This window comes from Lepisma saccharinum, chromosome 7 (assembly GCF_977018435.1).
Source record: "Lepisma saccharinum chromosome 7, izLepSacc3.1, whole genome shotgun sequence".
Classification (NCBI taxonomy): Eukaryota; Metazoa; Arthropoda; class Insecta; order Zygentoma; family Lepismatidae; genus Lepisma; species Lepisma saccharinum.
This window is the reverse complement of record NC_139235.1, coordinates 57465952-57493465: the sequence shown is the minus strand read 5'-3', so window position 1 is coordinate 57493465 and position 27514 is coordinate 57465952. Positions and strand designations below refer to the sequence as shown.

General features: G+C 37.8%; 2 protein-coding genes across 2 annotated transcripts in view; both read left to right on the top strand.

Moving 5' to 3' along the window:
- The window catches only part of LOC145990231 (zinc metalloproteinase nas-13-like), an 88428-nt gene extending 61906 nt beyond the window's left edge, over positions 1 to 26522 (top strand). Inside the window, exons 2-5 of the mRNA XM_083125905.1 lie at positions 4420 to 4596; positions 17925 to 18227; positions 22802 to 22935; positions 26152 to 26522. Of these exons, the coding sequence (XP_082982031.1) occupies positions 4420 to 4596; positions 17925 to 18227; positions 22802 to 22935; positions 26152 to 26232 (695 nt within the window). The 3' untranslated portion in view covers positions 26233 to 26522. The remainder of the gene's footprint in view (positions 1 to 4419; positions 4597 to 17924; positions 18228 to 22801; positions 22936 to 26151) is intronic.
- Positions 26523 to 27153: 631 nt separating this feature from the next.
- LOC145990230 (zinc metalloproteinase nas-7-like) overlaps positions 27154 to 27514 on the top strand; it is a 109874-nt gene continuing 109513 nt past the window's right edge. The window contains exon 1 of the mRNA XM_083125904.1: positions 27154 to 27326. Coding sequence (XP_082982030.1) covers positions 27209 to 27326 — 118 coding nt within the window. The 5' untranslated portion in view covers positions 27154 to 27208. The remainder of the gene's footprint in view (positions 27327 to 27514) is intronic.

Here is a 27514-nt window from a genome sequence, read left to right as displayed (position 1 = left end):
TTTCAATCTTATCGTGATCCTTGCTCATATGTCTTCCGACTAGGCGAGAAAAATTGCGAATCAAACTGTAACGACCATCTACAAGCAAGAGTCGAATTACATTATTCTGGCTTCTTGCAGGTCTTAACACACAAATGTCACCGCAATCGTCAACCCCGAAAACAGAAATATCGATATCTTCTCTTTTTTTCCTCTCTATAGTTTTTTTAAAATTGATCGATCTTATTCAGGGGCACAGGATAGGAAATTCCTCGCATGACATTCTTGTATCTCCTCTCGTATCGTCTGTAATTAGACAGGCGTTGGGGTTTATCATTATTTGCTGGGTGTAATGCGGCGATGATAGACCATAAGAAACTCTTCTGATCATTACTTTGTATGTTTAACACTGCATTTTGCTTTTTTTTTTTTTTTTTTTTAGCGCTGCGTAAGGCTTTGAACTTGCACACTCGAAGTTGCAACATGTGGTTGCGGCCGCAAAGACTCCACCCACTTCCGCGTCCTTCAAACGCTTCTTGTTTTTCTCCCAGATGCTCAAATAGCCGTGTCACAATCTCGTCAAGATCGTCGTGATTGCCCTCATGTAAGCCTTCGCACCCTACGTAAAAGCTGAAAGTGCTTGTCTTGGACGAGACAACTTTCTCATAGAGCAGGGTCAAGACGAGATGAATTTTAACTGCAACATTAATGAGGCAATCCCGTAATTTATCAACTACCAGAGATTTCACATTGTCGAGGAACGTGGTCGAGTCACACTTTTCGTCTCTTCCAGATTTAAACGTCATGATGCGTGCACTTTTATTCAAAGCACCATCTTCATGCGCATCAATGCGAGATTTTTTTGCCGGGGGGACATCATGTTCCGGTAGACGACATTTTTTCAAATGCTTCGAGATGTTCGATTTGGAAATCAACTTCCCGCAGTTGCGACATGCCATCATTTCCCCGCAAAGACCGGAGGGGCCTGGTTGCGATTCCATTTTTTCTCTGTTATTTATATACAGACAATTTTTTTGGGGGGTTGGTGGCGCACTGAAACAGAAGGAAAAAAAATAGATAAAAAAAAATGCTAGACATTTTTCCTTCCACAAGTGCATATATATATTAGACGCGAACAGTGTGTGCACTGTTGTAGGAGGTGTGTGTCAATTTTTATGACTCCTCTGAATATGTGTGTGTGTCAGACGCAAAACAAAATAAATATATCATGAAAAAAAACACACTTGAAAAAAAACAAAAAAAAACTTACCTTTCAAGAGAGATAAGGAGACTTCAAAAAAAACTTGTAGCTCACTAAAACTTCCACGATGATATATATGTATACTATCAGACAAACAATTAAGAATACTGAACTGCCACGATTGACGTTCACTATGATAATGATGTACATAAAGAGAAACTGGTGCGTTATATAGGAACCCCCACCCCACGCGACCCCTTGGTTAAAACACAATAAGCGCTATAGTCAATAAACCCCTGTTGACCGATTCACTCATGCATGTGTGTGTGTGTGTGTGTGTGTGTGTGTGTGTGTGTGTGTGTGTGTGTGTGTGTTACCCTGGTACAACAAACAATGCTATACTTTTTTTCAACAAAATACTTGTTTGATGTGCACAATATCCTGGGGGACAAATGGCAATGAACGGGTAAGTACCCCCCGTTGACAGTTCCACCCATGCATGTTGTCATGGTATTCGATCATTTTTCCTCGGCCTCTTCCACGCCCGTCAGGGTGTGGTGTGGTTTTAAAATCCAGAACAATAAAATTGACGACCGTTTTTTTTTTTTTTGTTTCGATCCCAAAGGGTTTGGTCAAACTCTAATTGCGTGAGAAACGGGTGGCCCCGCTCTGCGAGAACCAGCACGAAACTCAACCATGCCTGAAACGAAGCGTCCACCTGTTTTCGTGCTTATGATTCCATAAAAATAATTCGTGGTACCAGTACGCGAAAAGGTTGGAAAATTCCACGTGCAACAATGCAGCTTTTTTTTTTGGTCGAGCATAATGTGGATAGGTAAGCTTCCAAAGCGGATTTTGTGCTCGCTTCCGCCGCCTCCGCCTCTGATTCTATTGTTATCGGGGATGTGGATTCTTTCGTTCATGACCGTGGAGGCTGAAAAAATAGATTCGCTTCGAGTGGAAGAGGATGCGAGCTGAATGGGTTCGGGGCGTTGCCGTTGTTGTGGCGGCGGCGGGGGGGTTGCCGAAGCGGGTAGCATGGGCAGTACGGCAATTATTTCTTGCGATTTTAGTACCCTCGAAAAAACATTATTCTCCAATCGAGCACACACGCTTGAAAGAAAGATAAAGCTTGCGAGCGAAACTGCGAATCGTTCCAGTTATGCAGGTTCGGAGCAGAAAAAGCAAGTGATGTGTTTCGAAGCCACGAACGTTCGATTTCCGCATCACCGCATATCGCCTCCAAAGTTGCGTCGTTCAACGACGATAGTTTTGGAAACGGTTGCAAGAGATGCTTCGCACGTTGTGCGAAAACAATTGCATCTTGGACGGAGTTTCGGGTTCTTGCCGTGCAAGCCCCGGAATGGTTAATGTTTTGGTTGATGCTCTCATCGAATTCGAAATCGATTTCAATTTTTCTCTCCCACACTCTCGAGCGACATTCGATATTTTGGAATTCGTTCTCGAACGTTTCGCAGAAAATCCGGGTCCTTCGAAAGTGTTTGGTCCGTGACGAAAATATTGCGTTGAGCGACGGAACACAATTTCTCTATAGGGGTTGAAAAATTCGTTCGACCGAGCTTCGCTATCCACGCAAACATCAAAAATTGTGTAAATGCTTTTGGGGAGCTTCGCACAGGATTATCAGGTTGTTTTTCATGGAATAATCTACATAAGATTCCAGAATCGAGAACGAACAACGTTGATTAAATTTCTGGCAGCATTCGCAATACAAATCCAAACACTCGTGACGATTTCACCACCACGCACCCTGGCGGGGTTATAGGGTCCAGGAATCCTAAAAAAAAACAATTATTATTTTGTTTGTTTGCTTGCGTCACAATACGGAAATAATGAGAGGCACGCACCCGCATATATGTGTGTGTGGCACATCGTTCGCGAGAGGTTTACAAAGCTCGCGATATATAAACATTGGCCCGGACTTAGAAAAAAATTACGATAAGGTGCATTCGTACTTCAAGGATGAGAAAGTGTTTTTTCTCGTACCGGCTTTTCTGCGCTGTGAAACATCGTCAGCGCAATAAATGAGGCGCGGAACGTGGAGAGAAAGTGAGTTTTTGAGGTTTTGGTGCGATTTTCTTAGAGGTCAAAAAATCAGGGTTGGCGTCAAAGGCATATTTACTGTACTACTTTTTCAGTTTATATTATTTAAGGAAAAAGCCTCCCACGCCAAAAAATAAGAAATTATTTTTACATTCTGCGGCATTATTCACCCCTCCGAAAATCATGAGTACCCCTGCGAAAATTGGGAATGATTTCCCGTAATAAGGAAAACGGTGCAGAATTTTTTTCCCAGTCTCATACAGAAATATCTGGATCTGAACAAGCATAGTAATTTGCAAGAATTTGAAGTAATTTACCAGAAACTAGATGAACGTTAATATTTCATGCATTGTACTCTATTTCCAAGACATTTCCGGAAAGGGGAAGAGCTTTTACATTAAGAAAATAAAATATTCTCTATGCTTCCGAGATGGAGCCAGGATTCGAAAATTATGAAAAGCGTGCTACTTGTCATGCATGCTTTCTTTTCGTAGACTGCTGAAATTGTACAGGTGGATATTACGTAGTTACATTCTGTGGTTGGCTTGAAATATACAATAAAATATTTTGTAATTAACATTTTTAACCCTCGTTCAAAGTTGTTCAAATACAAATTCGCCATATGGTGTCATATTATAGGGACCTGCAAAAGCCACTTTGTTATCCCCTAGAGTTCTTTACTGCTTACATTTTAAAACATATTTTCTCCAAATTCCTGGAGGGCGTTAACCCCATCAGATTCTCCGTGTGAACGCCGGTGATATTAATTGTAACGGGCATTGGAAAACGCTTGTGACATGAACAGCCGTCTCAAGATGAAATTCTTAGAGTGAACTTGGATGTCCGTATGTGAGTGTCGCATCATTGATTTTATTTAATCATCACTCATTTCCTTTCTTGTGATTAGCCTAAAGAGACATCAAAGAAATACAAAACAGAAAGTTAAAATTCAGGAAAAAATACAAAAGAAAAATTGAATATGGACAAGAATAGAAAACAGAAGTTATCTTTAAGGCTCGGATTTCCAAGTAAGTATTTTTTTAAGCTGTAAGTGCACTCCGATCGATTAGCCCATCTGTGCATAACAGTGTATTTACCTAAAGTAAACGTTGTAGAAATTATAATTATAAATAAACTATGAATATGTAATGTAAGTGAACGTGCTTCCGTTTCAGCCAACCAGGTGAGGAACTGGAGGTCAGGACAGAAAGGCTCAGCATGGCAACTGAGCGGTCAGTTCGAAGGAGACATGGTGCTGACTCCTGCGCAGAACCTCCAGAGGAATGGTATCCTGGGGGACCAGTACCGGTGGCCTGACAGGACTGTTCCCTACTACATCGACACCACGTTCAGTAAGTATACATGTGCATAATATGACACTTGTAGGCTAAGTGGTATAGCAGCCACAGGCTGAACTTCACCCATGAATAATGAATTTCTAATTCTAATATTGTGCTGTGTGAAAAGTGGATTGATTTAAATTGATCTAAATATCAATTTAAATCACTTTCAATAAAGCATTTATAGAATAATGTACATAAGGAATTTGTACACATCAGTCACGTTTGGTTAAAGTACATTAATCTCGTAATCATTTAATGGTTAAATAAAAGAAAGAAAAAATAAACATGCAAAAGGAAATGTAAGATGTAAATTGTACACACACTTACATTTATCTTGATTTAAAATTCAATAATTTTTATAACCAAAAATATAAAACTTTTTGTGTAGAAAAGTATACAAAAATACTAATCATGTTAAACCGTAAATAGTTCCATTATCATTATACTCTAAAAAAACATGGCAGCAGATATTTTGAAAACTATCCTTAAAATATTTGCCAAAATTGAGCTACGAAAACCATAAAAAATATTTTAAGTTACACTTATATACTCAGGGTTGGCATGTTTAAAACAAAAGTGTTTAAAACACTTTGTTTTAAAAGTTTAAAACACACGGCTTCGTTTTTTACAAATGTTATAAACCTTTAAAACAATGTGTTTTAAACATGTTTTTTTACAAGTGTTTAAAACACATTTTGGTGGTAGATATTTTATAGTCTGTGATAATTTTTTTGCTTGGCAACCCTGTTTTTTCATTGAATCTGTGTCAATTAATCCGTGCTTTAAAGGTCTCACTTATCTCACAACACTTGAGCAACCTTATGTTCTGACGTCACGGGAAAAAGCTTTTTAATTTTAGGCTAAATGCCTATGTTGTTAAGCCCGCATCACACGGAACTGGATTTCCAATAGGTATGCCCTAGTTGGCGCTGGACTGGTTACCAATTTGCTAGTTTTCGCCTCACACGATACTTATCAACGTACTTGTCGATAGACTTTTGTTCCCATACGAAGGAAGTTGTAATGGCGGTCGCGTGAGATGTAAACAATGTATTACTTCACACTTTTAAAAGCCGATAACTATTCAACTGAGAGGAATAACGTTTCGTATAAAACGTTATTAGGTACAAAACAATGGCGTTGCTTAAATACATACTTTACAACGTTTATTGTACAGTGGGATCCATAAGTATTACCGTGGAAATTGTCCATGACTATTTTCATTAGTTTTTCTCTTACATCCTGTGTGTTTTTAAGTGATGAATTTCTATGTATATTGGTGCAGAAGTTGTCAACAGCTTGTTTCGAGTTTTCTTTAAATTCTTAAACTCTTATTGGGTCAAATAAAGTGCACGAACATGGTGATGGACAATTTGCACGGTAATACTCATGGATCCCACTGTACACGTATGGAAGAATATTTAGTTGTTTCAAATGTAAACACCGTGCACTCAGCAGACGAAAACGCTCCTTTGCAAACTCACAGATTATCTTCACATGGCGAGACTTTGATCTGATTGACTGTTCCACAGAATCCATTCGAGGAAAGCAAGTAGCAATTAGAACATGTCCTATTCCTCCAAACCAGTCAAGCAGTCAGCCTGTCGGCCATGATTGCTACCTAGAACGTTAGTTCAGCGCCAAGTAGGGCATTCCTACTAGAAATCCAGTTCCGTGTTATAGGGGCTTTAGGTTAGGTAGGCTAGCTATGTATGCACAAGGTATCAAAATTGTTGTGCTAAAAGAAAGACCCGTGCTTTACTGTAGAAATCGAAACTTCTCAGTTCCTTGTTTTGTATCGTCCTGGAAGTTTGAAACTGGTGGACGTTGGAAATGGAAACTAATATCTGAATACACAATGCGTGATTTTGATCATGACCTGATTTTTTTTCTTTTGCGATACGATTCATTGGTTTGTATAACTGAATGAAGCGCAGATGCTTTTTGGTAACATAATTTTGTACTTTGAAAGATAAACACTGCAGTAGCGTAAAAACCCATGATCGCATCTGGCAAGGTGTGTAGTCACATGGCACATACTTGCTAAAAATGTACATGTAATTTTCCGTTAAACAGAGCTGTCCTGTCATGGCTCTATGAGCGTCTCACAATCGGCAGAAGTGGGGTATGGTTGGTGGACTTCAATGTGATCCTCCCAGCTAGATCCGAGGGATCCGCTGACCAACGACAGGTGCGGTCCTCCATTCATATTGGGGGTTAGGCGTAGAGCTTACAACTCTGCACTGTAAAAAGACATGTCAAGAAACAGCAATACAAGGCCATGGATGTTCCCAAGGTAAAATATTCCAGAGGTAAAATAGTCCCCCATTCGGATCTCCGGGTGGGGACTACTTTGGGAGGTCCCTGGACTAAGGATAAGATCAACATTAGGAATAAGGATATTAAATTAGGCACCTGGAATGTTCTGAGCCTTTACTGGCCTGGGGCATTTCAGTGTACAGTTAATGAGATAATTAAGTATAAATTAGATGTAATAGCTGTCCAGGAAGTTAGGTGGCCAGGAGATGGGAATTGTAAAACTAAAAATTATACATTTTTCTATGGTGGTACTGAAAATCATAATTTTGGAACAGGCTTTTTCATAAATAATAGAATTATCTCGGCTCTTAAAACAGTAGATTTTATTAATGATAGGATATCATATGCAGGGGTGGCCGCGGTGGCTCAGTCGGTAACGTGTCTGACTACCATGCTCAAGGTCCCGGGTTCGATCCCCGGCCGGTTCAAATCCGGGAACTTTTCTAACGGTGAAAGCGGCCCCGGCGCCCACCCAGCGTCGAATAACATGGGTACCTGGGGGAAACCCTGGGGGGTAAAGGCGGTGAGGGGCGTGATGCTGATCACATCACCCCCACTCACGACCGGATCAAGAAAGTGTGGGGCGTTACCCCCACACCCCCTATACGCCTTCATGGCGTGGTGCTATGCACAGGGGAAGACTTTACCTTCTTTACCTTTATATCATATGCAGTTTTACAGGGTAGGTGGTGTAAAATTATTTTAATAAACATACATGCTCCAACGGAAGATGAAGATGATAAGATTAAAGATGATTTTTATACAGAGTTAGAACAGGTCTTTGATAAATTTTCTCAGTATGATATGAAAATTCTGTTAGGTGACTGTAATGCACAGATTGGCAAAGAAGGGACATTTAAACCCACGATTGGTAAAGAAAGTCTTCATGAATTAAGTAATGATCATGGTATAAGATTGATTACACTGGTCAACAAATTATTTTTTTTTGCGACATGGATGAAAATTCACTTTTCTTTATCAATCCATGATGCTGAACACGAAACTGACAATGAAAATGCCACTCGACTTCCGGTTTAAGAATTATACGAGGTATTGTCGAAAAGTCAGGTTTCCCAATGTTCTAACGTAGTGGAATGACGTATGCTTGGTGTGCATGTGACTTTGTCGCTTGAACTGTATTATGCGAACAGTACGAAACGTAGGTACATTTCCATTTGCCTTTCCAAGTAAATTCATGAATAATAGTTTTTACATTAATCACAAAATAAATATTTTCTACTATACTACTGTATGGTGTGTTCTTTACTACGTACGTGGGATTAAATCCGCTTCCTCTTTGCTTCCTTCTTGTAGTGAAGTTCAGGATCATCCCTGGTTAATGTCCAGCAATAGTCGGCAAGCATTCCTCTACTCCATTTGCCTTGGTATCTTTTCTCCATTACAGATATTTGTTGGTGGAAATGCTCACTGTGTTCATCACTTACCTCCCCACAACTTTTCGGGAAGAAATTGAGATGAGAGTGTAGAAAATGCAATTTAAGGAACATATTGCAACCCATTTTTTGATAGGATGAAACCAAATTATTTACAACTTTTTCATAGTCTTCAGCACGTTTGTTTCCCAAAATATTGTTGGAGACTTCTCCGAAAGAACTCCATGCACGTTTCTCAACATCACTTAGTAGGTGTTCGAAGATCTCGTCCTGGTGAAGTTGACGAATTTGAGGGAGCCACAAATTCCTTCCTTGATCACTGATTTTTGAAAATTTTTTAAGTAGATATTTGAATACCAAAGAGTTTCGATACAACTTTTTGACAAAGTTTTTGATCAGTCCAAGCTTTATATGAAGTGCAGGAAGTATAATATTTTCAGATTCAACGAGAGGTTCATTATGTACATTCATGTTTCCAGTTTCCATACTTTGACGTAATGGCCAATCCTTTTTAATAAAATGAGAAGCTTTGTCTCTGCTATTCCATTCGCAGAGGAAACAGCAGTATTTGGTATAGCCATGTTGGAGTTCAGTTAAAATAGCAATGACTTTCAAATCTGCACATATTTTCCATAGGTATGTACCTAGTTGTATTTAATTGATTGAAAGAGGAATTTTAGGCAATCATACTATTCTTTCCTTTACACAGAATAACCAATAAGGATTGACGTCAATTGATTGCTGTTATGAAGCAGTACAGCTTTTAGACTTTACACCGATGCATCTATGAACAACCGCCACTCTTCGCAGATGTGCTTAATGCCCATAGCCCCCAATAAACCATAAATATCACTGCAGTATATCAGATCTCCTTCGATAGAAAAGTATTCTTCCAATATTTTTTGACCGTCACGATAAAATGACACCTTCACATTACTAGCCAGAAAATTCTTGAACTCTGGAGGCTAATAGCTCTGCCTTGGCTAACCTTGTGCTGTTCTGTAAGTTTAACATCACCTGTAAAGTCCGGATCTGTGAGTCTTGTGAGTCTACGGAATAAGATTGAGGGGGTGTTGGAACAGGTAGTTCATTACTATGCGCCACAGGACGAGAAGCAGAACGAATATTTGGAAATACAATTGTCTTCTTTTTAGTATTGGACATACGTTGTATTGATGAGACCATACAAAAAATAAACAATCGTCTGTATGATTAGCGGGCTCCAGCCAAATCTAGGGAATACTAAATGGCATCAATGGTCTTCTGTGATTCATCCAGTCCAGCAGATTCGTGTAACAGATGTTACAACGGAAATGTGGAGCCCAAGTCTTATCTTCATCTCTGAATTTGCAGTATTTACCGAAATATAGATTGTAGGCTGTTCTTACAGCAGGGGTAATATTTCTCCGCTGTCCAGAAAACACAATATGACCATAAACATAACAGACATTGTTAGCATTGATAATGCATTTACGTGGCATTTTTTAACATCACTCAGCAATTTAATTAAATGTCAACCTTACCAGAAACGGACCACGTAATACGCAAACACAATAATCGATAAATGCACACACTCAACCTAGTTTCATAAAGCCACATTCATGTCTGCACAAATTAAAACCTCACAAAACAATGCATAAAGAGGTTTTGTGGCTGGCCTTGAACAGTTCCTCTTTCCTTAAAACAAATAAAAAAAAAAATAAGATAAGAAAATAAAAACTCAACATTTACTTCTTGCAGCTATGCTGGGAACTTCTCCAAATCAATAATGCCCTGGAACTCAATTATAATTAGTCAATTGCGATTTTTAACTACAGTTTCGTATTTAGGAGACCAATATTGACTAGAAATTGTATATATCACTCATGTCGCATTTTGGCTTTTGACCAGTGTTACTTTTGCAACCTCAAAGAATTTAATTGTGAAAAGTACCACTTTTAAACATAAAGATATGCATAAATATACCTGGTCTTCTCCAGATGGTAAAACTCATAATCAGATAGATCATATTCTCATTGATAAGAGAAGGCATACTAGTATAATTGACGTTCGTACACATAGAGGTGCTGACTGTGCCAGTGACCATTTTTTAGTAATTGCTAAATTAAGAGAAAGACTCGCAGTAATAAATCATAAACAACAAAATCTAAAAGTTCTAAAATTTAATACAGGAAAATTTGCTGATGAAAGAATTAAGAAAGATTACCAAATTAAACTGACCCGACACCTAAGTGGGCATAAGGGAGAAGGAGAAGAAGAAGAAATTAAACTGTCAAATAGATTTGATGTTTTGCAGGATTTAAATGATGATGAAAATATAAATGAAACAGATGTAAATAAGAATTGAGAGCACATACATAATGCAATAGAATCAGCAGCTAAATCAAGTATAGGATACCATAAACCAAGAAAAAGTAAGCCATGGTTTGATAATGAATCTCATAATCTAATAGAAATAAGGAATCAGGCTAGACTTAGGTGGTTAAAAAACTCTGATGATACAAATATAAACAATTATAATAGAATAAAGCGAGAAATTAACCGCACATTTAGAAGTAAAAAAAGAGAGTACTTGAAAAGCAAAATTAACGAAATTGAAACAAACAGCAAAAACAAAAATATCAGAGATTTATATAAAGGTGTAAATGAATTTAGAAAGGGGTGGCAACCTAATGTAAACTTGATAAAAGTTAAAGACTTTGATTTTCTAGCTGACCCAAGCGATATTCTAAATAGATGGAAGAACTACTTTAATGACCTTTTAAATGTTCATGTAGGAGATAAATCAGAAGTAAATGAAGTGCACACAGCAGAACCTTTAGTTCCAGAAAATAACTTGACTGAAGTTAAAGATGCTATCAAAAGGCTAAAGAATAACAAAGCACGTGGCATTGATTTAATACCAGCTGAGTTAATTAAATATGGTGGAAATTCATTAATATGTCAAATTCATAAATTAATTTGTTTAATATGGAATAAAGAAGAAATCCCTAAACAGTGGAAAGAATCCATAATTGTTCCTGTGTTTAAAAAAGGTGATAAAATGAACTGCAATAATTACCGTGGAATTTCTCTACTCTCAACAACATATAAAATATTATCTAACATTCTTTTAACAAGACTAACCCCATATGCTAATGAAATTATAGGTGATTATCAATTTGAATTTAAACGTAACAGATCAACTACAGATCAAATTTTTCACATCAGACAAAGTTGATGGACATTTTGATTATATTCCCACTTTTTTTCAAGACTTGAAGAAAGTGGAAATATAATCAAAATGTCCATCAACTATTCATTGATTTCAAAAAAGCATATTATTCGGTCAAAAAAGATAAATTATTTAATATCTTAGTCGAGTTTGGAATACCTAAGAAGCTTGTTAGTATGATAAAAGTATGAACCAGTGAAACAGAAAGTAAAATTCGTGTGGGTATTAATAAGTCTGATAATTTACAATTCATGATGGGTTAAAACAAGGAGATGCATTATCTCCATTGCTCTTTAATTTTGCCTTAGAATATGCTGTTAGGAAGGTAAAAGAAACTAAAGAAGGACTAAAATTAAATGGTATGACTCAGTTGTTAGCATATGCAGATGAGTTAGATTTATTAGGGGATGATAGCCTATAAATACAATTAAGAATAATGCTAAAATATTTTTCAAAACTGCTAAAGAGATAGGTTTTGAAATTAACAAGGAGAAAACTAAATATATGCTTACATGCCGAAACCAAGTGTTAGGTAAGAATCAAAATCTAATTATTGAGAACAACTCGTTTGAACCAGTTTTCAAATTCAAATACTTAGGAGTAATATTAACAAATGAAAATTATATTAAAGAGGAAATAAAAAGTAGGTTTAATTCAGGAAATGCATGTTACTTCTCTCTTCATAAACTTTTGTCTTCTCGTTTAATATCTAAGAAACTAAAAGTTAAAATATACAAAACAGTAATTTTGCCTGTAGTATTATATGGGTGTGAAACTTGGTCCCTTACATTGAAAGAGGAACACAAATTGAGAGTATTTGAAAATAAGATCCTTAGGAAAATATTTGAAATTGAAAGGGATGAGGAGACAGGTGAGTGGAGAAGGTTACATAATTTAGAAGTACATCATTTGTATTCATGTCCAGATATTATTAGAATGATTAAATCAAGAAGACTTAGGTGGGCAGGCCATGTGGCACGAATGGGAGAGTAAAGAGGAGTTCACAGAATTGTTGTTGGGAAACCTGATGGTAAGAGACCTATAGGAAGGCCAAGACGAAGATGGAAGGACAACGTTGTGATGGACCTAAAGGAAATCGGTAGAGATGGAAAAGAGTATATAGATCTTTCTCAAGATAGTGACAGATGGAAGGCCTGTGTTTCTGCAGCCATGAACCTTTGGGTTTAGGAAGGCTAGAGAGTTAGTTAGTTAGTTAGTTAGAAAGATAAATTGATCTGGAGAATCTATTATCACACTGCAGGTTGTTTTCTGCTATATAAACTGTTCAGGCAGATGGAAGTATTTCACCCTGATTTTTTGAGGACGAGGATAGTAATTCTATAATATTTAGTTTCTTGAAATTTAGATGAATATAAATCCTAACCTACTTCAGTAGTGGCGGAAAAGGGGAGGTTGCTATTACCCACACTTTTGTCCCTGCATCAGAGGTGTGCGGGATCCCGAAAGTCGGAACCGGGATCAGCAAAGAAAATTTCCGCCCGATCCCGACTTCCGGAAATGACTTCCCAACTTTTCGGGATCCCAAGCAGTCTGGAAATTCCGAATGGTCATTTTAAAACTCCGTCAATTCTAGACGTTCTCTGCATTGTAAATGTTTGGAACTTATCGGAAATTGTTAGGTTTTGTACGAGAAGTGCAAAAACAAGCACTTAGATGGAAATTGCGTGTAGAATTCGAGATTTTAAGAGCTTTGGGAAATTTTGAACACATGCCGTCCCGAAAATTTTCCGACTTTATAGGAAATTGAGAATTTTCCCCGTCCCGAATGTCGGGATTTAAAGAATTTCCCTTCCCGACCCAAAAAATTCTGTCCCGCACACCCCTACCCTGCAGTATGTTAAACCTTATCTCCAAAGGGAAATAAAGTGTCCTTGTCGCCACTTTGCTCATAAAAATGTGTATTTTTTTCTTTAACGACTTTAACTATAATTTACTGGGAAAAGGTTTACTTTGTTTTGTTTAAAACATGTTTAAAACATGTTTTTAAACTCATGTTTAAAACTATGTTTAAAACAAAAAAAACATGTTTTAAACAAAAAAAACAGTTTGTTTTGTTCTTTTTTTTAAAAAAAACAGAAATTTTGCCAACCCTGTATATACTACATCCTGAATGTTATATTTTCACTGGAAGAAAAGTTACTGAAATTATTTTAGTTTCATTACCAAACTCAACAAATAATACCATAGGAGGTTCATATATACAGTATGAGAACAATAAAAATTATATTTACATATAATTTTTTATTTGCTTTAATCGAACTCTTCAAATATTTTACAGAATCTACTAGGGTTTACCAGAAGAAACCTTTCTATAAGAAAACATATGTCTACTGTGGATATACCTAGGTATATGGTGCAACAAACCATAACGCAATTTTAAGCGTGTTTTTTTAAAGGAATAATGAAATATTAAAAATCTGATTTAATAAAATCATCAAAAATGTGCAACCTTCTGATCTTTGTGGTCTTGCTCACGTGCTGTGCTTTGTGGCATTCACGCCTTGCAAAGTAACGTTTCAGCTTTCAAATTTGCACCACGGACTGTGTTTCTGTTGAAAGATAATTTTCAGCATGTAAAATGATATTTACAGATAAAAGATGGAGTTTGTCTGTAAGTAACTTGGAAAAGATTGCTATGTATTGTGCAGGAGAATATACATAATTTATTTTTCATATCATATCAACAATTAACTCTAGCTAAACAGCACAAGTATTAGTATTACACTAATTGGTGGGTTTTTAAAAATTATGCATAGAAATAAAAACTTGATAAGAAAATTAATATTTGGGGGTTCTACCTATTACAATTTCTTACGGTTTGTAACGACCGACATGTTAGGCAGATTTCAGTCGTATATTGGCATTTATCTTATTCGTATACTTTCAAGTTAAGAACTTGGATTAAATTATTTATACTTAATTGTTTCCATAATTCATGTATATATTTAAGTTTTATCTTAACATGTTATGTTATAATATTATTCGCGTATTTTTGCAACATTTATTCAGAATTTATAGGCTAATTATTATCCCAAATAATATATGGAACGTTTTCATTGTTTTTCAAATCCAAAATGGCTAGGATTAATACTATGTTTCACGCAAATTTTGTTGTTTAAGCACAAGTTAAATACATTTCTTCTTAATATCGATTTTTGTTCAACAGTGTACAAGATTGAAGTAATTTGTCTTCGTTATAAACTAAATCTTTATTTAATCATTTTTATGTGCAAGGGCAAATATGATTTATTTGATAAAATCAGTTTAGTTATTTCTATATAGTTTAATATTGTAATATTATACCAAAGTATTTCTCCCTCGTTTTCAATAAAATATCGTTTTCCTATTGGCTGTTTATGCTAGGAGTGGGGGAACCACGCAACGTGTTTTTGGCAAAGTAAAATCTTCCACGTTGGCATTTTTAATTGTTGCCATCCTGAACTTTAGCTTACTAGCGCTAATTAACATTGATCTGTTTTATAAATTATCAGTTTTTCTTGTGTTATTTTATGTTATGAATTTGTATTATTGTAAGATAGAACAATTTGTTATGCTGCACCTCGCGCTTTAGGTAGGCAGTTGAGGTCTTGCTATTAACTGTGAAGGCGGTGCGCGGACTCTGGTGTTAAATAAATTGCTTATCACTGCCTGCGAGCGTGCATGACTCAACAAATTATACTAACCTTTTAACTTGTGCGAATCAGTATGTACGCGCGCGATTCGTGATTAAAGATTTTGGACATTTTAATTATAAAGTATTTGGAATTTTATTTACTTTCTGTAGTGTGTTGCCAATTCGGTGGTTTCCTTCCTGGAGGAAGGGTGGATCGTCTTAATCCCGTTCCCTGGGTGAGAACTGGTGCTTCCAACTGACCAGCCGGAGCAAGGAGCGGTGTGTTGCCAATTCGGATCTCCATACCCTGGAGTTACGAGTGGTGGCACGTTGCAAGTTCCTTTGAAATTTTGTTTTTAACAATTGTACACTCACCTCACTTAGTATTCCGACAGTTTGTTTCTTTATACAGCAAATTTACAGATGATACAATTCAACCTACAATTCGCATTCATTTATTATAATTTTCTTTATAGTTATACCTATTATAATTGGAGGATTCAGAAATTGGTTAGTAGACAAATTAATTAGAGAGTTAAAACCCAGAAATAAATTTACAGTTTACCCCCTATTATTCAGTATACGCTGTCTAAAACACACCTTGTTACTAACTTTGTTGACTGTACATAATCAGTATTTTTTAGGAATTTTGAACCATTTTAGGTTTTTGTAAACGTATGTCAGAATCTTTTCAGTCTAATCTAATTTAATATTTTTAGAACTTTTTTAAAAACTTTAGGACCTACTTTAGGATTTTATAGCCTATTATAGTAACCCAAAATCACAATTTTTAGAACCTAAATATCCGAGGTCTAGTTATGAGTGTCGCTGTTCTGGCTGTCTGAATGGATGCTGGTTTGGAGCATATCAACTTCTATGATGTCATGTACTAATCTCAGTGAGACACTTCGCCACATTTTATCTGATAGATAAATCTTCGAGAGCTCTACTTAAGGAGATCACTTCGAAACACAATACAATTCTTTAATTATGTAATAACTTTCCCTTAATCCAGATAAAAAGAGAACCTGACTCTGCTGACACGAAAACACTAGAAAACGATAATTCTCTTGTCTAACAGAATCTTTGTTGAAAGATTTAGCAAACAGTAATAGAAGAAGAATGGAATATCTTATCTAAGAACTTGCCTACTATAATGAAACGTGTAAGAGAAACAGCCTTACACGCATAGAAACTCACAATTGGTTTATTGAAAAGAGCTCATTGAAAAATATCACAGCCCTGGTTGATTTCAAACTAAGCTATAACCCAACATATGAAGGGGCCTCCCTAATGGAGCAGGGGTACCAGAGGTCCCGGGTTCTAATCCCGGTTCGGATATACGTGTTTGTGTTTGTCCAAAAATGAGAGAAACAGAAAATGTAGTAAAAATTGGAAACCTGAGGAAAAAGTGAATAACGGGGGATACTACCGCTTAGGAGTTTTCCTTTATAAAGAAAGTGGTAGCGTCGTCGCCTTGTAATCAAGAGGTCCCGGGTTCGATACCCGGTGGAAAACATAGTGAGTCACGTTCTTCTTTAAACTATAGGTCCAGTCCCGATTAGCCTTACTGTGCATAAATTTGACTTAAAACACTAACTCAATCAATCAATCAAACGCATCATCTGATAAGGTTTCTTTAACGATACTACCTAGATAAAGAAACTCAGTTGAGATATGTGAAGTTAAGAGGTGCGGAAGATTGAATATGTATTTTAATAAATGGTCTATGTAGTAGTATGTTTATCTTAAAATTAAAATACTATTAATATTTAAGCTTTTCCTATTATTTAAAATGGGATCATGCTGAGCAAATCTTCATTCAAGTCATTGTTTTGATGCCAGTTGTGCAGACAAGTATTTATAATTAGTAAATAAACCTACCTTATCAGGAGAAAGAGATTAGTTTACGTCTATTATGACAGTTTGGAAGCAATGATTTGGCATTTTTTCAGTATATTTTTCTACAAGAAGATACATTTGTGAGCAATCAATAGAATGAATTATAAATGAATATCTATGAACTGTTTATGCAAGGAGACATAGGTTGGCTTTTTTCCTCACAGAGTTACGTACTGGCATATATACATATGCATTTTCAAAATGTTTAAATGTATATTTAGAAGTCTTTCATTTTGTGCTGCTTCGTGGGTTCGTGGACGTCTGTAGACAGGTCATCTTAATTTTTATAGAAAAATGAGAGATTTCTTTCGATGTGTGCATGGATCTAGACAAGCCACATCTTTTCACTTATTCACAAATCCATGAATATGTGAATGCACTTGAAATTTAATTTTGAAGTCTACATTTTCCTAAATATCTTTCGTGATATTGTTCATAAATCATTCAATTAAATAATAACCCGTGGCGCTACAGCTCACTGAGGGTCCGGGCCTACCTACCGACTAACAGCCTCATTCTCACTCACTCATCCGAGGTGGGAGATCACCAAACCAGTTACGGGGGTGACGTGTGGCCAGCACGACGAACTCCTGGTCGTTTTTGTAGGTTTCCATGACCCAGTTACGCTACTCACTCGTAGCACCACAATTCCCTCACGATGGGACATGGCCACCGGTCCCATACACAGGCCGAAATTTCAGGAGAAAAGTTTTTACACTTCCTCCAGGAGACTCGAACCTGCGCGTGTCCCGCAGCCGCACGGACACGGTGGGAACCATTCAATTAAAATGTGTAAATTTTTGGGCACTATCACATTTCGAACCCCCCACATATGATTACGTTAGTCTTAAATCCCATTTTCCGATTTTCACAGGCGAAGATCAAAGGAACGTGATCCTGGGGGCCTTCGATGAGTACCACCAGAAGACGTGCATCCGGTTCAGGCCCTACCAGAACGGAGACGCCAGCTACGTGTACATCACAGGAGAAGACACCGGCTGCTGGTCCTACGTGGGGAGGCAGGACGGCGGGCAGTACGTGAACCTCCAGCTGAACGGCTGCGTGTGGCACGGTCATGCCATCCACGAGCACCTCCACGCTCTGGGATTCTACCACATGCAGAGCGCCACCGAGAGGGACGACTGGGTGGTCATCCACTGGGAGAACATCCAGGCTGGTTAGTGGCTACAATATTAAATCAGCAATTACATGTGGTTGTTCGTTTCTCTGATAGATCATAGGGGATAAACAATTGTCTTACGTAAAATATTGTATATACAGATATAGGGAGATTCTGTGCATGTGTGTGATGATTTGTATATTAATAATCTCAGGTAGACATGTCAACTTTTGGACGTTCTACTTCTAGCTGGCATTTTCTAAACCTGTGGACATTTTTCCACATATACTGGGTGCGCCAAGATAAACAGAACCCGACATGAGAGAAGATATTCGATGTAGCAACACGCAAAAATAATAATATTTCGTTTTCAACGAAGGGAGCTGTGAACGACGCACATTGACACTGACCTTGATCGTGAAAGGAGAGAGGGAAAGGTGCGAGGAGGGGTAAAGCTACAAGTGTGGAGGCAAGAACCGAGGTAAAGCTAATCATCAGTATAGACACAAATGCGGTTGACGAAGGAAGCCAGGATATTCATCGTAAAGGAATATTAGGCACAGGGCAGATCAGTGAAAGAAGTACAAGAAGAATTCCGTGCCGAATTCAGTAGGACACCACCCGCTAAGTCAGCCATACACACGAACTCGTAAGGAAGTTTGAGGCAACAGGATCCGTGGTTGAAAAAAATCATGAATACCCGCATTTGAAAAGGACCGAGGCGATGAAGGAAGATATTCGCCAGCGGATATTGCAGAGCCCCACTAAGTCCACTAGGCGGCTGTCACAGCAGGCGGGAGTGTCGCGAACATTATGGGAACAATATGGCGGCGGATTCTGAAGGACCATAACCTGAAGCCATTCAAGATCAAGGCTTTGAAACAGTTAAAGCCTGCACACCATTCTAGACGTGTACAGTACTGCAAATGGCTACTGCGGGAAATCGAAAGTGACTTTCTTGATTCCAGCCTCTACTTCATGACGGACGAGGCATGGTTTCACCTCAGTGGCTACGTTAATTCGCAAAATACGTGGTATTGTTCGGTAGACAACCCACAACAAGTATTCGAACTACAGCTGCATGATGCAAAGATTTGAGTGTTGTGCGCTGTGTTATCTTCGAAGACACAGTGTGTTATCTTCGAAGACACAGTGAACTCAGCACGTTACATTTACAGCCCTTCGCACATCAAATGACTCCACACGAACGACGTTTCGCGTATTTCCAACAGGAGGGCGAAACAGAACACACAGCACACGCAGTGCATTCACACCTGACAGAACAGTCTCGAAAGATCTATGGCCTTCCCGGTCCCCTGATCTAACCAGTTGTGATTTTTATTTCTGGGGCAACCTGAAGGACAAGGTGTACCACAACAATCCATTAACTATTCATGCACTGAAAGAGAACATACGCAACGCCATCGCCGACATCCAACGGAACGAGTTACAGCAAGTCGCACTGAACATGATCATCGGACTACCCTGTGTCTGGACCATGGTGGTCAACATTTCCAGCAGTACCTGTAGAGATGGAGGAATGCATGTGAGTAGGCTTCTGTCTGTGATCTAATTGTATAAAAATATACAATTAAATAGCCTTGCAGTTCATATGTTCATTACTTGGTTGGGCTCGGTTTATATTGGCCCGCTCAGTACTTAAAATCCATTTAGACATTTCTTCTGTCGTCCTCAAAAAAAAAGAAGATTATTGGGTAAAATATGTTGTCTTCTTGCAATTAAATTTACTGATGGGTGTAAGGAGTGACCCTTCCACCCAATTGTAAATCTCACATCCATGCACCCTGGGCTGCATTTTGCAGACTAACGAGACTCTTGCATCTGAACCTATGGCCAGTATAGTACTCGTAGGGTTGTCCTGAGTTTTGTCCTTCTGTGTGGTGAGTTCTCCTTTACAGCATGAGCATTTAATCAAAGTAAGAATATTTTAGTTCCTGGACATTACAGTTATGTTTTATTAGTTATATTTTAGTTATGGTAAGGGGCTGGTCTCCGTGGAAGGGTGAAAAATAGCTAAGTGCTGACGCACCTAAAATTTCAGTTTCAATCAATCAATTAAATTTACTGAGATGTTATGTAATGATCCGCAAACACGAAACACGATATATGCAGGTAAAATGGTGATGTTGCCTCAAATCAAATATTATACTTCATTTCTTCGTCTTGAAAAACATACTTATTTCTGAACCAAAATCATTATTCAGTGCCAATTTCAGGCATTCGTAGAAAAAAGGCATTTACTGCAAAACATGTTACCTCTGCATCAAATAGAAGAACATATGTGTATTTATTGACCTGAAGAGCATATTTTACAATTTTGAAGACAAAATGGTGTCTTCAGGAAGAACGCCCAATAATTGGGATATGTACCCGATACAATCTCAAAATACTAACGCTCACTAGCACATACATGCAAGGAAATTCGCCGCAGATATACGAGATTTTTACAGAGGACTTTGTGGATATCATCCAACCAGTTACTCGACACCTTGTATACCAAGTTCCACCGGAATCCAATGTTTCTAACGGGCTCTAGAGGGTTATGAGCTTTCCTGGTATGAAAGCAGTTAAGAGTACAGAAGATTTTGCTCAATATGGCGAGCCATTTGACCATTGAGGATCCCGGTAAGGGGGCGAATGCCCCCTCCCTGTGTCTGGTCCTGTAAATACCAGGTAGTGACTTTCCTCGAAGACTGAATTCAACAATCCAGAGAAGAAAATCTGCAAATGTAGCAGTATCATAGGCAAAGGAATAGCTATTAGTCTTCAAAATATTATCAAGAAGAGACCATACATAAAATATTTACAAGGTCACTCTTGACTCGCCTAATTCCCGAAGTTATTTGGAGTTTGCGCCGTGGAGCTATTTTTGTGCGAATTTATACGCAGGCCTACAAGTACAATAGAGCATCGATTATCCGAAACAATTCGGAACTAGGGGGGGGTTCGGATAACTGATTTTTCGGATAATCGCCATTGCGAACTGTATAACAACTACAACACGATCTGTCACAAGCGAAGGCTCAGATGCCACTGACGACAGATTAGAAATTTCACTGACGATGCGAGGTTGGTCACGTACGCCGGTTGGCAGGGAGGGGGTAAGCGCAACAGCGCCACAGCACTAGCGGCCGCTAGCGGAACTACATTTGAATTTGCCGACTGGAACGTTTTCGGTTAACCGATGTTTCGGTTGATCGGTATTCGGATAATCGATGCTCTACTGTACTTTTCTTTCTTTAAATTTATTTATTTTAAACAAAGAAAAGTGCATGCAAATGAAGCAGACATATACTGACCAACAAATGCAGGAAAACTACAAATAAAGAGAATATCAATAAGTATCTTACATCTACACTTGCAACGCAAATTTTGCACAAGGCATGGACATGTTACAAAATATCCAGAAAATAAATAACCTACATTCAAGAGCTCTGTCGGTTTATATTTCACTGTGCAGAAATTGAACATTTACATTATGTCTGTAGAAAACCCAGTGTGCGAATTAGCGGGGGTGATACCGGGAATTTCCCCCTCGCAAACAAAATATCCCGGTAAAAGAGAATATTTTTTTCCCTGCCAGGGATGTCTTTATCCCCCTCAAAGAAAATGGAATTGAAAGCATATAGTATACCATTTCTTATCTATTTAACAAACACAATTGAAAAACCATTAGTTTCCATTAATGGTCCAGTCATCAAAGATTTACCTGCCGAAACGTATGCAGCCTTGTGGATTAAAGACGGAGACCATTCTGGGACTGGCCAACCTCACCACACCTCACCAAGACATCAGCAGCTCTTTTCCACTTAAGTATTCATGGCATAATGCTGGTATTTAACCTCTATTAAAGTGTTCACAAGAAACTTGTACGTTAGATTGACGAAATTTGGTCAAGTTTTTGGTGTTATTAGTGCGATAGATATTTTTCTGCATACGTTTGGGTTTCTTGGGATGTAAATATAGTGTTTCTAAAGTACGTGTAAATATCATCCTGTACTAAGGTTAGAATCAAAGTTCTAAGATGGTTTTGTTTGCTGATTGGTAACATCGTAAAGAAACACACAGTCGGCTACCTCAATTCAGGAAAGAATGTGTGGAGCAAGGTGATTATTAAAACATAGGCTGATCACCTTATTGCGAGAGAGGAATGGTTAAGGTGAATGCCTGCATGACGCAGGAAGAAGGAGGATAAATAGTATGGGAGAGAAGCAAGCGGGATCTCTTGCTTGGAGCTGTTCGAGAATTGGTGACAGGAGTGGAGGAGCGAGGATCGAGGTACCCGAGAGGCCATTACCTATTCTCATAACGAAACGGGTAAGACCTATTCCAATTCTATGTGCCGACTTCAGTCTTGAAGGTATAAGCGTAATATTTGGGTGTCATTCATTACTTTAAGGTACGAACGATGGTGTCACGTACCCCAGATTCGATCCCAGAACTTTAAGGTTCGACACAATATATGCATATTTACACAGCCCCCCCAAAAAGTGCCTTCCAAAATGAAACCTGAGTGGGCATCTCCCCAAAGGAAACAGCTTAATTTGCACAGTGAGAAAAGCTGACAGTCACACGTATCTGATATTAAGGTTGTTTTTTTTTCTTGACAGGCTATGAATACGCTTTTGACAAATACGGACCAAATCAAATTACGAACTTCGGAGTCGAATATGACTACGGCAGCGTAATGCATTACGACGAATACGCCTTTTCCAAAAATGGACAACCTACAATTACGCCAATCGTAAGTATTTCAACCGTTATTACGATAAATGAAATATTGTGTTTGGTTAAGATATCCTAGCAATCTTTGGTTCGTATTTAATTCCCAACAGCCGTTTAAAAAAACAACTTTTGAACATAAAGGGTGTTTCAATAAAGTGTGTTTTTTTTAATACAAGAGATGTGCCTTTTTTATTAGACTTATAAAGGAACACACATAATTTCAACCTGTTTAGACACTCACGTTCATGATCTCAATATTATATCTGTCTGTTGACGTGGAATTTGACGACCTTCACACTCAAACAACCTGAGAAGGCCACGTTGCAATCACTTTGCTTTTCAAGTAATCAGAAACAATTAAATCATGTGACTTGACAGCAGCACCATCGCTATATTAATAAAACTCAACAACTTCATGAAACAGGGTGCAAAATCACTGCAGATTGGCGGGGGAAAGGAGCAGACACACCCCCCACACTATATATATATATATATATATATATATATATATATATATATTAAATAGTCAAATTATATACAATATATTATATCGACTGTCCTTAATTTAAAATTCGATTGCAAATTGAAAATGGTAATATACCACTAATGCTATGAACATGAAGAATGATTTGCGTGACTAGGAGAGGCAAAAATTAAGAGACATTAAGAAGATAATAGTTTAAAAAAAACACATTGTGATTGATTGATTATTGATTGATTTGATGATTTAAGTCCACTTTGTGCACAGTGAGGCTAATCGGGACTGGACCTACAGTTTAAAGTGGGATCCAAACCACTATGTGCCTCCACCGAAAAATCACATCTAAATGCTATTACATTTTTATTAATATATTTATATACTTTGTGTTCTGGGGATTGATGGGTTCAGTGTCCTGAGAGATCAGACACTTTGTTGTCCGTTCTTCGTGTAAGTTTTCGATATTATTCCAGTAAAGTATATTGGACTTCCAAACTAATTGTTTGTTTGTTGTTAAAACACAAAGTTTGGTGGCGGGGATATTCCAGGACAAAATCTTGGGTGGGAAGCCCCGTATACCACCCTGGATTTCGCACCCTGTCATGAAACAATCCACTTAACCAATCCAAGGTTGTGCTCAGATCGGCAGTCGCACCATTATTTCTTCTCCTTCTCTTTCGTGTGCTTACTAATATTTCTGAAACGAGCTGCTGTTTTGCAGTACAGTTGCCACTTTTCCGCCAGGTGTCAGTTCGAACGTCACTCACCGCACTCTGAGCCACAGACACACAGTATGGAAGCAAAAGGTCTACTCCAACCAACCATCATAATGGTTTCTACATATTTACCACTTAAATTTTAAACTATAACTGAGTTTTATATAATCTATTCAGGAAACGTTGCCTCTAAAAAGTGAAAGTTACAAAATGGCTACCAAGCGTGGAGTCAAGCTTTCCCCTCCAACACCACCTATGCCGGAGAATTCGACTATAACGTTATGGGGATACTCAGGTTGAACGATGCTGTAAGCGGGATGGATCTCCCTTATCGCACATCGTATTGAGCACCTTCGTCTATTGATGTCACGATAAATGTTCTCTTTCTCGTTTTTAGGTTAGGGATGTTAACCCTAAAGGGTCTTAGCATAAATAATATATTTCTGGTCAAGTCTCGAGAACAATTAAGTTTATTTATCATTTATTTATAGTAAGAGCCTTAAAGCTAACATGCCGAACCTATATCAACGAACGAAATAAGAGAGATAGATGGTCAATAATGTGTGTGGTAAGTGAGAGCCTTAGGCGACAGCATCTGCTAAACCAGATAAGGCATACGTTTCGAAAGCTGTGTAGTTTCGTGAAACAAATGACAATATTGCCAAGTCCAGGAGATAAAATTTCCCTTGCAAACAAAAATACAGATTTTAATGAAACGGCCTTTAAAATGATCTTCCTTCACAAGCTCGAATGTTTTATTAGAATAATCATGTTGCCTGCATTCTTGACTTAAGTAACAGTAGTATGCAGCAAGAAACTGGGGAAGGCCTAGTTATTTAGTAAAGGTGGTTAACATGTCAGGGATAGGGTGACGGCTTTAGTTCTTGATATTCAATACCATATTTTAGCATATTTTAAAGCATCCAGCGTTGATTTTAAAATAAATTTTGACGAAAGGTACAACATTTCAAATTTTAAAGGAAAATGATGGCAAATTAAGAACAGATAAAACATTTGTAATTCATACATTATACTTGTAGACATCTTAATGACGTAGGAAAATAAAATGAGCTGTATCATCTTTAGCATGTTTCAATTAGAGTTTAGTGGCGTGACGTATGCTACAGTCATGCATGTACCTGATATGATGTGTGTTGATAATTACGAAAGACAAATGTGGCAAATGACCGGAAAAAATCATATACAGGGTGATTCAGAATTCCTATTACACACTTCTAGGGGTTGTAGAGAGGGACTTAGTAGATCAAGTTTCGATAAATAACCCATGTCCGGAAACGCATCGTTTTGGTACTACACAGATGACAAGATCACATAATTTCACATCTCCCGTTCTGCATACAGACGTTGCGCATCTCTACCACTACGTCCAGCTTCGCCGTAGATTAACAACATGTCGGTGTTCTCGGCAAACGTGTATTGAACCATACTGTACAGTCTTCCGCAACGACTGAATAGCAACTGACGTGAAGGTCGAAGCACACTGGATTGTAAACAGAGGACCTTGGAAGCAGAACACATGACATCAGGTGACCGAAGACGTCGCCCTCTGTCAATGTGGGTTGCCTACCGTGAAGCGGGAGATGTGAAATTATGTGATCTTGTCATCTGTGTAGTACCGAAATAGTACGTTTCCGGACATGGATTCCTTGTGAAAACTTGATCTACTAAGTCCACTCTACAACCTCTAGAAGTGTGTAATAGGAATTCTGAATCATCCTGTATAATTGATCGGTTGTTCTAGATAATCTATAGAATGAGATAGAACCTAGTAACTTGCCCCCTCAATGATGTAGTAACTCATCTAAGTACTCTTGTTCTAGCTGCCGAATGTTCTGGGTTCTAATCGTGGACTAAGCATAAGTAACCTTTTGTGATTATCCCTTCATTAAATTGTTATCAAAACACAATTCACTGTCATCGTTGTGATTAGCCGTAGAATTACTTTTTCTTTATTGACATGTAGTTTATTGTTACCTACGTTTTACTATGTTTCACTAGTGTTAAATTTCCCAAATTGCAGAAAGCTGGAGCTGAAATTGGACAAATTGAACACCTGAGTGATAGAGACATTCAGAAACTTCATCTCATGTACGGATGCTGATGACGGAGACGATTACAAACAATAATGTAATTCAATGATAAAATTTGAGCTTCGTTCGTGACTTCTTTCTTCCATGAAGAGAGTAAAAAAATGCGTAAAATTTCAACATCTACAGAGTACTGCATAGAGATAATTTCATGTGTGTTTATTATAAGAGTTCAAAATAAATAAAATGAATTGACAAATATTGAAATTAAACATTGACTGAAGTTTTATATATATAAGTGTAGATTAGATAGCCACGAAGCATGTTCACAGTTTTATTCTGCGGGGCAGGGAGTGTTCTGTGGAATTTTTCCAAAATGGCTCTGAAGGCTGGTTAAAACGCTGGCACAAATGCATCGAACGTGATGGCAACTTTGTGTAGAGGACACTACAGGCAAATTATATGTATGTTCATTGTTTCAATCTTTCCATTATTAAACAAATTATACCTCAACAGACAAAACTTTTTGATAGCCCCTTGTACATGTAAAATGGAGAATCTTTACCCAAAAGTGTGATTTTTTCAAATATATATCAGGTACTGTATTTTTTCTTTTGTCAGTGACGTAGGAAAAATATTCCACTGAATTAATCGCTACGTCACTGAAATAAGAGAAAGAAAGAGAGAGAGAGGAATTAAGTCGGCATTTCTTTTCTAAGGTACGTGATATATTAGCAAAACTGTGTACTTTGGGTGGAATTGTGTGTGTGTGTGTGGGGGGGGGGGTGAGGGAGGTTTACATGTTGGGTATGAGTAATCCAGTCATGCTACTTGTTTTGTTTTAGAAGAGAATATTAATCATTGAATTACATTGAAATAGTTTATGGATTTGCACGTGCATGATTTATAGATGCACTGTGACAGTGCAACAAAGGCACAAGAATTATAATCTCCCGATTATTCCTCTCCTGCGTGATAACTGTCTATAAAACTCCCAGATGGTGTTGAGTCAGCATCTTCACAAAGAAAAAAGGTGAAGCTGTTGGAACAATGCAGACTCTTGTGTTGCTGGTAACTTTAGCATTAGCTGTTCACGTTGCTCACCTAGAAGAGGAGGCTGTTCCTCCTAAACCAAACCGTGGTCCTAAAGTCAGCGTCAGATTACGTGGTGAGTAGATTAGAAATCTTAGTGATATTTATAAGCGAATAACATGGTTATAATTGCTTCGCACAGTCAGAATGTAGAAAAATAGACATTTCTTCATTAACCCTTTGAGATATGAATAAAAACGTACGGTGGTGTTGATTTTTCATGGTTTTCCCTATCTTTTTTTCTTTGGGAAAGTGAACAATTTG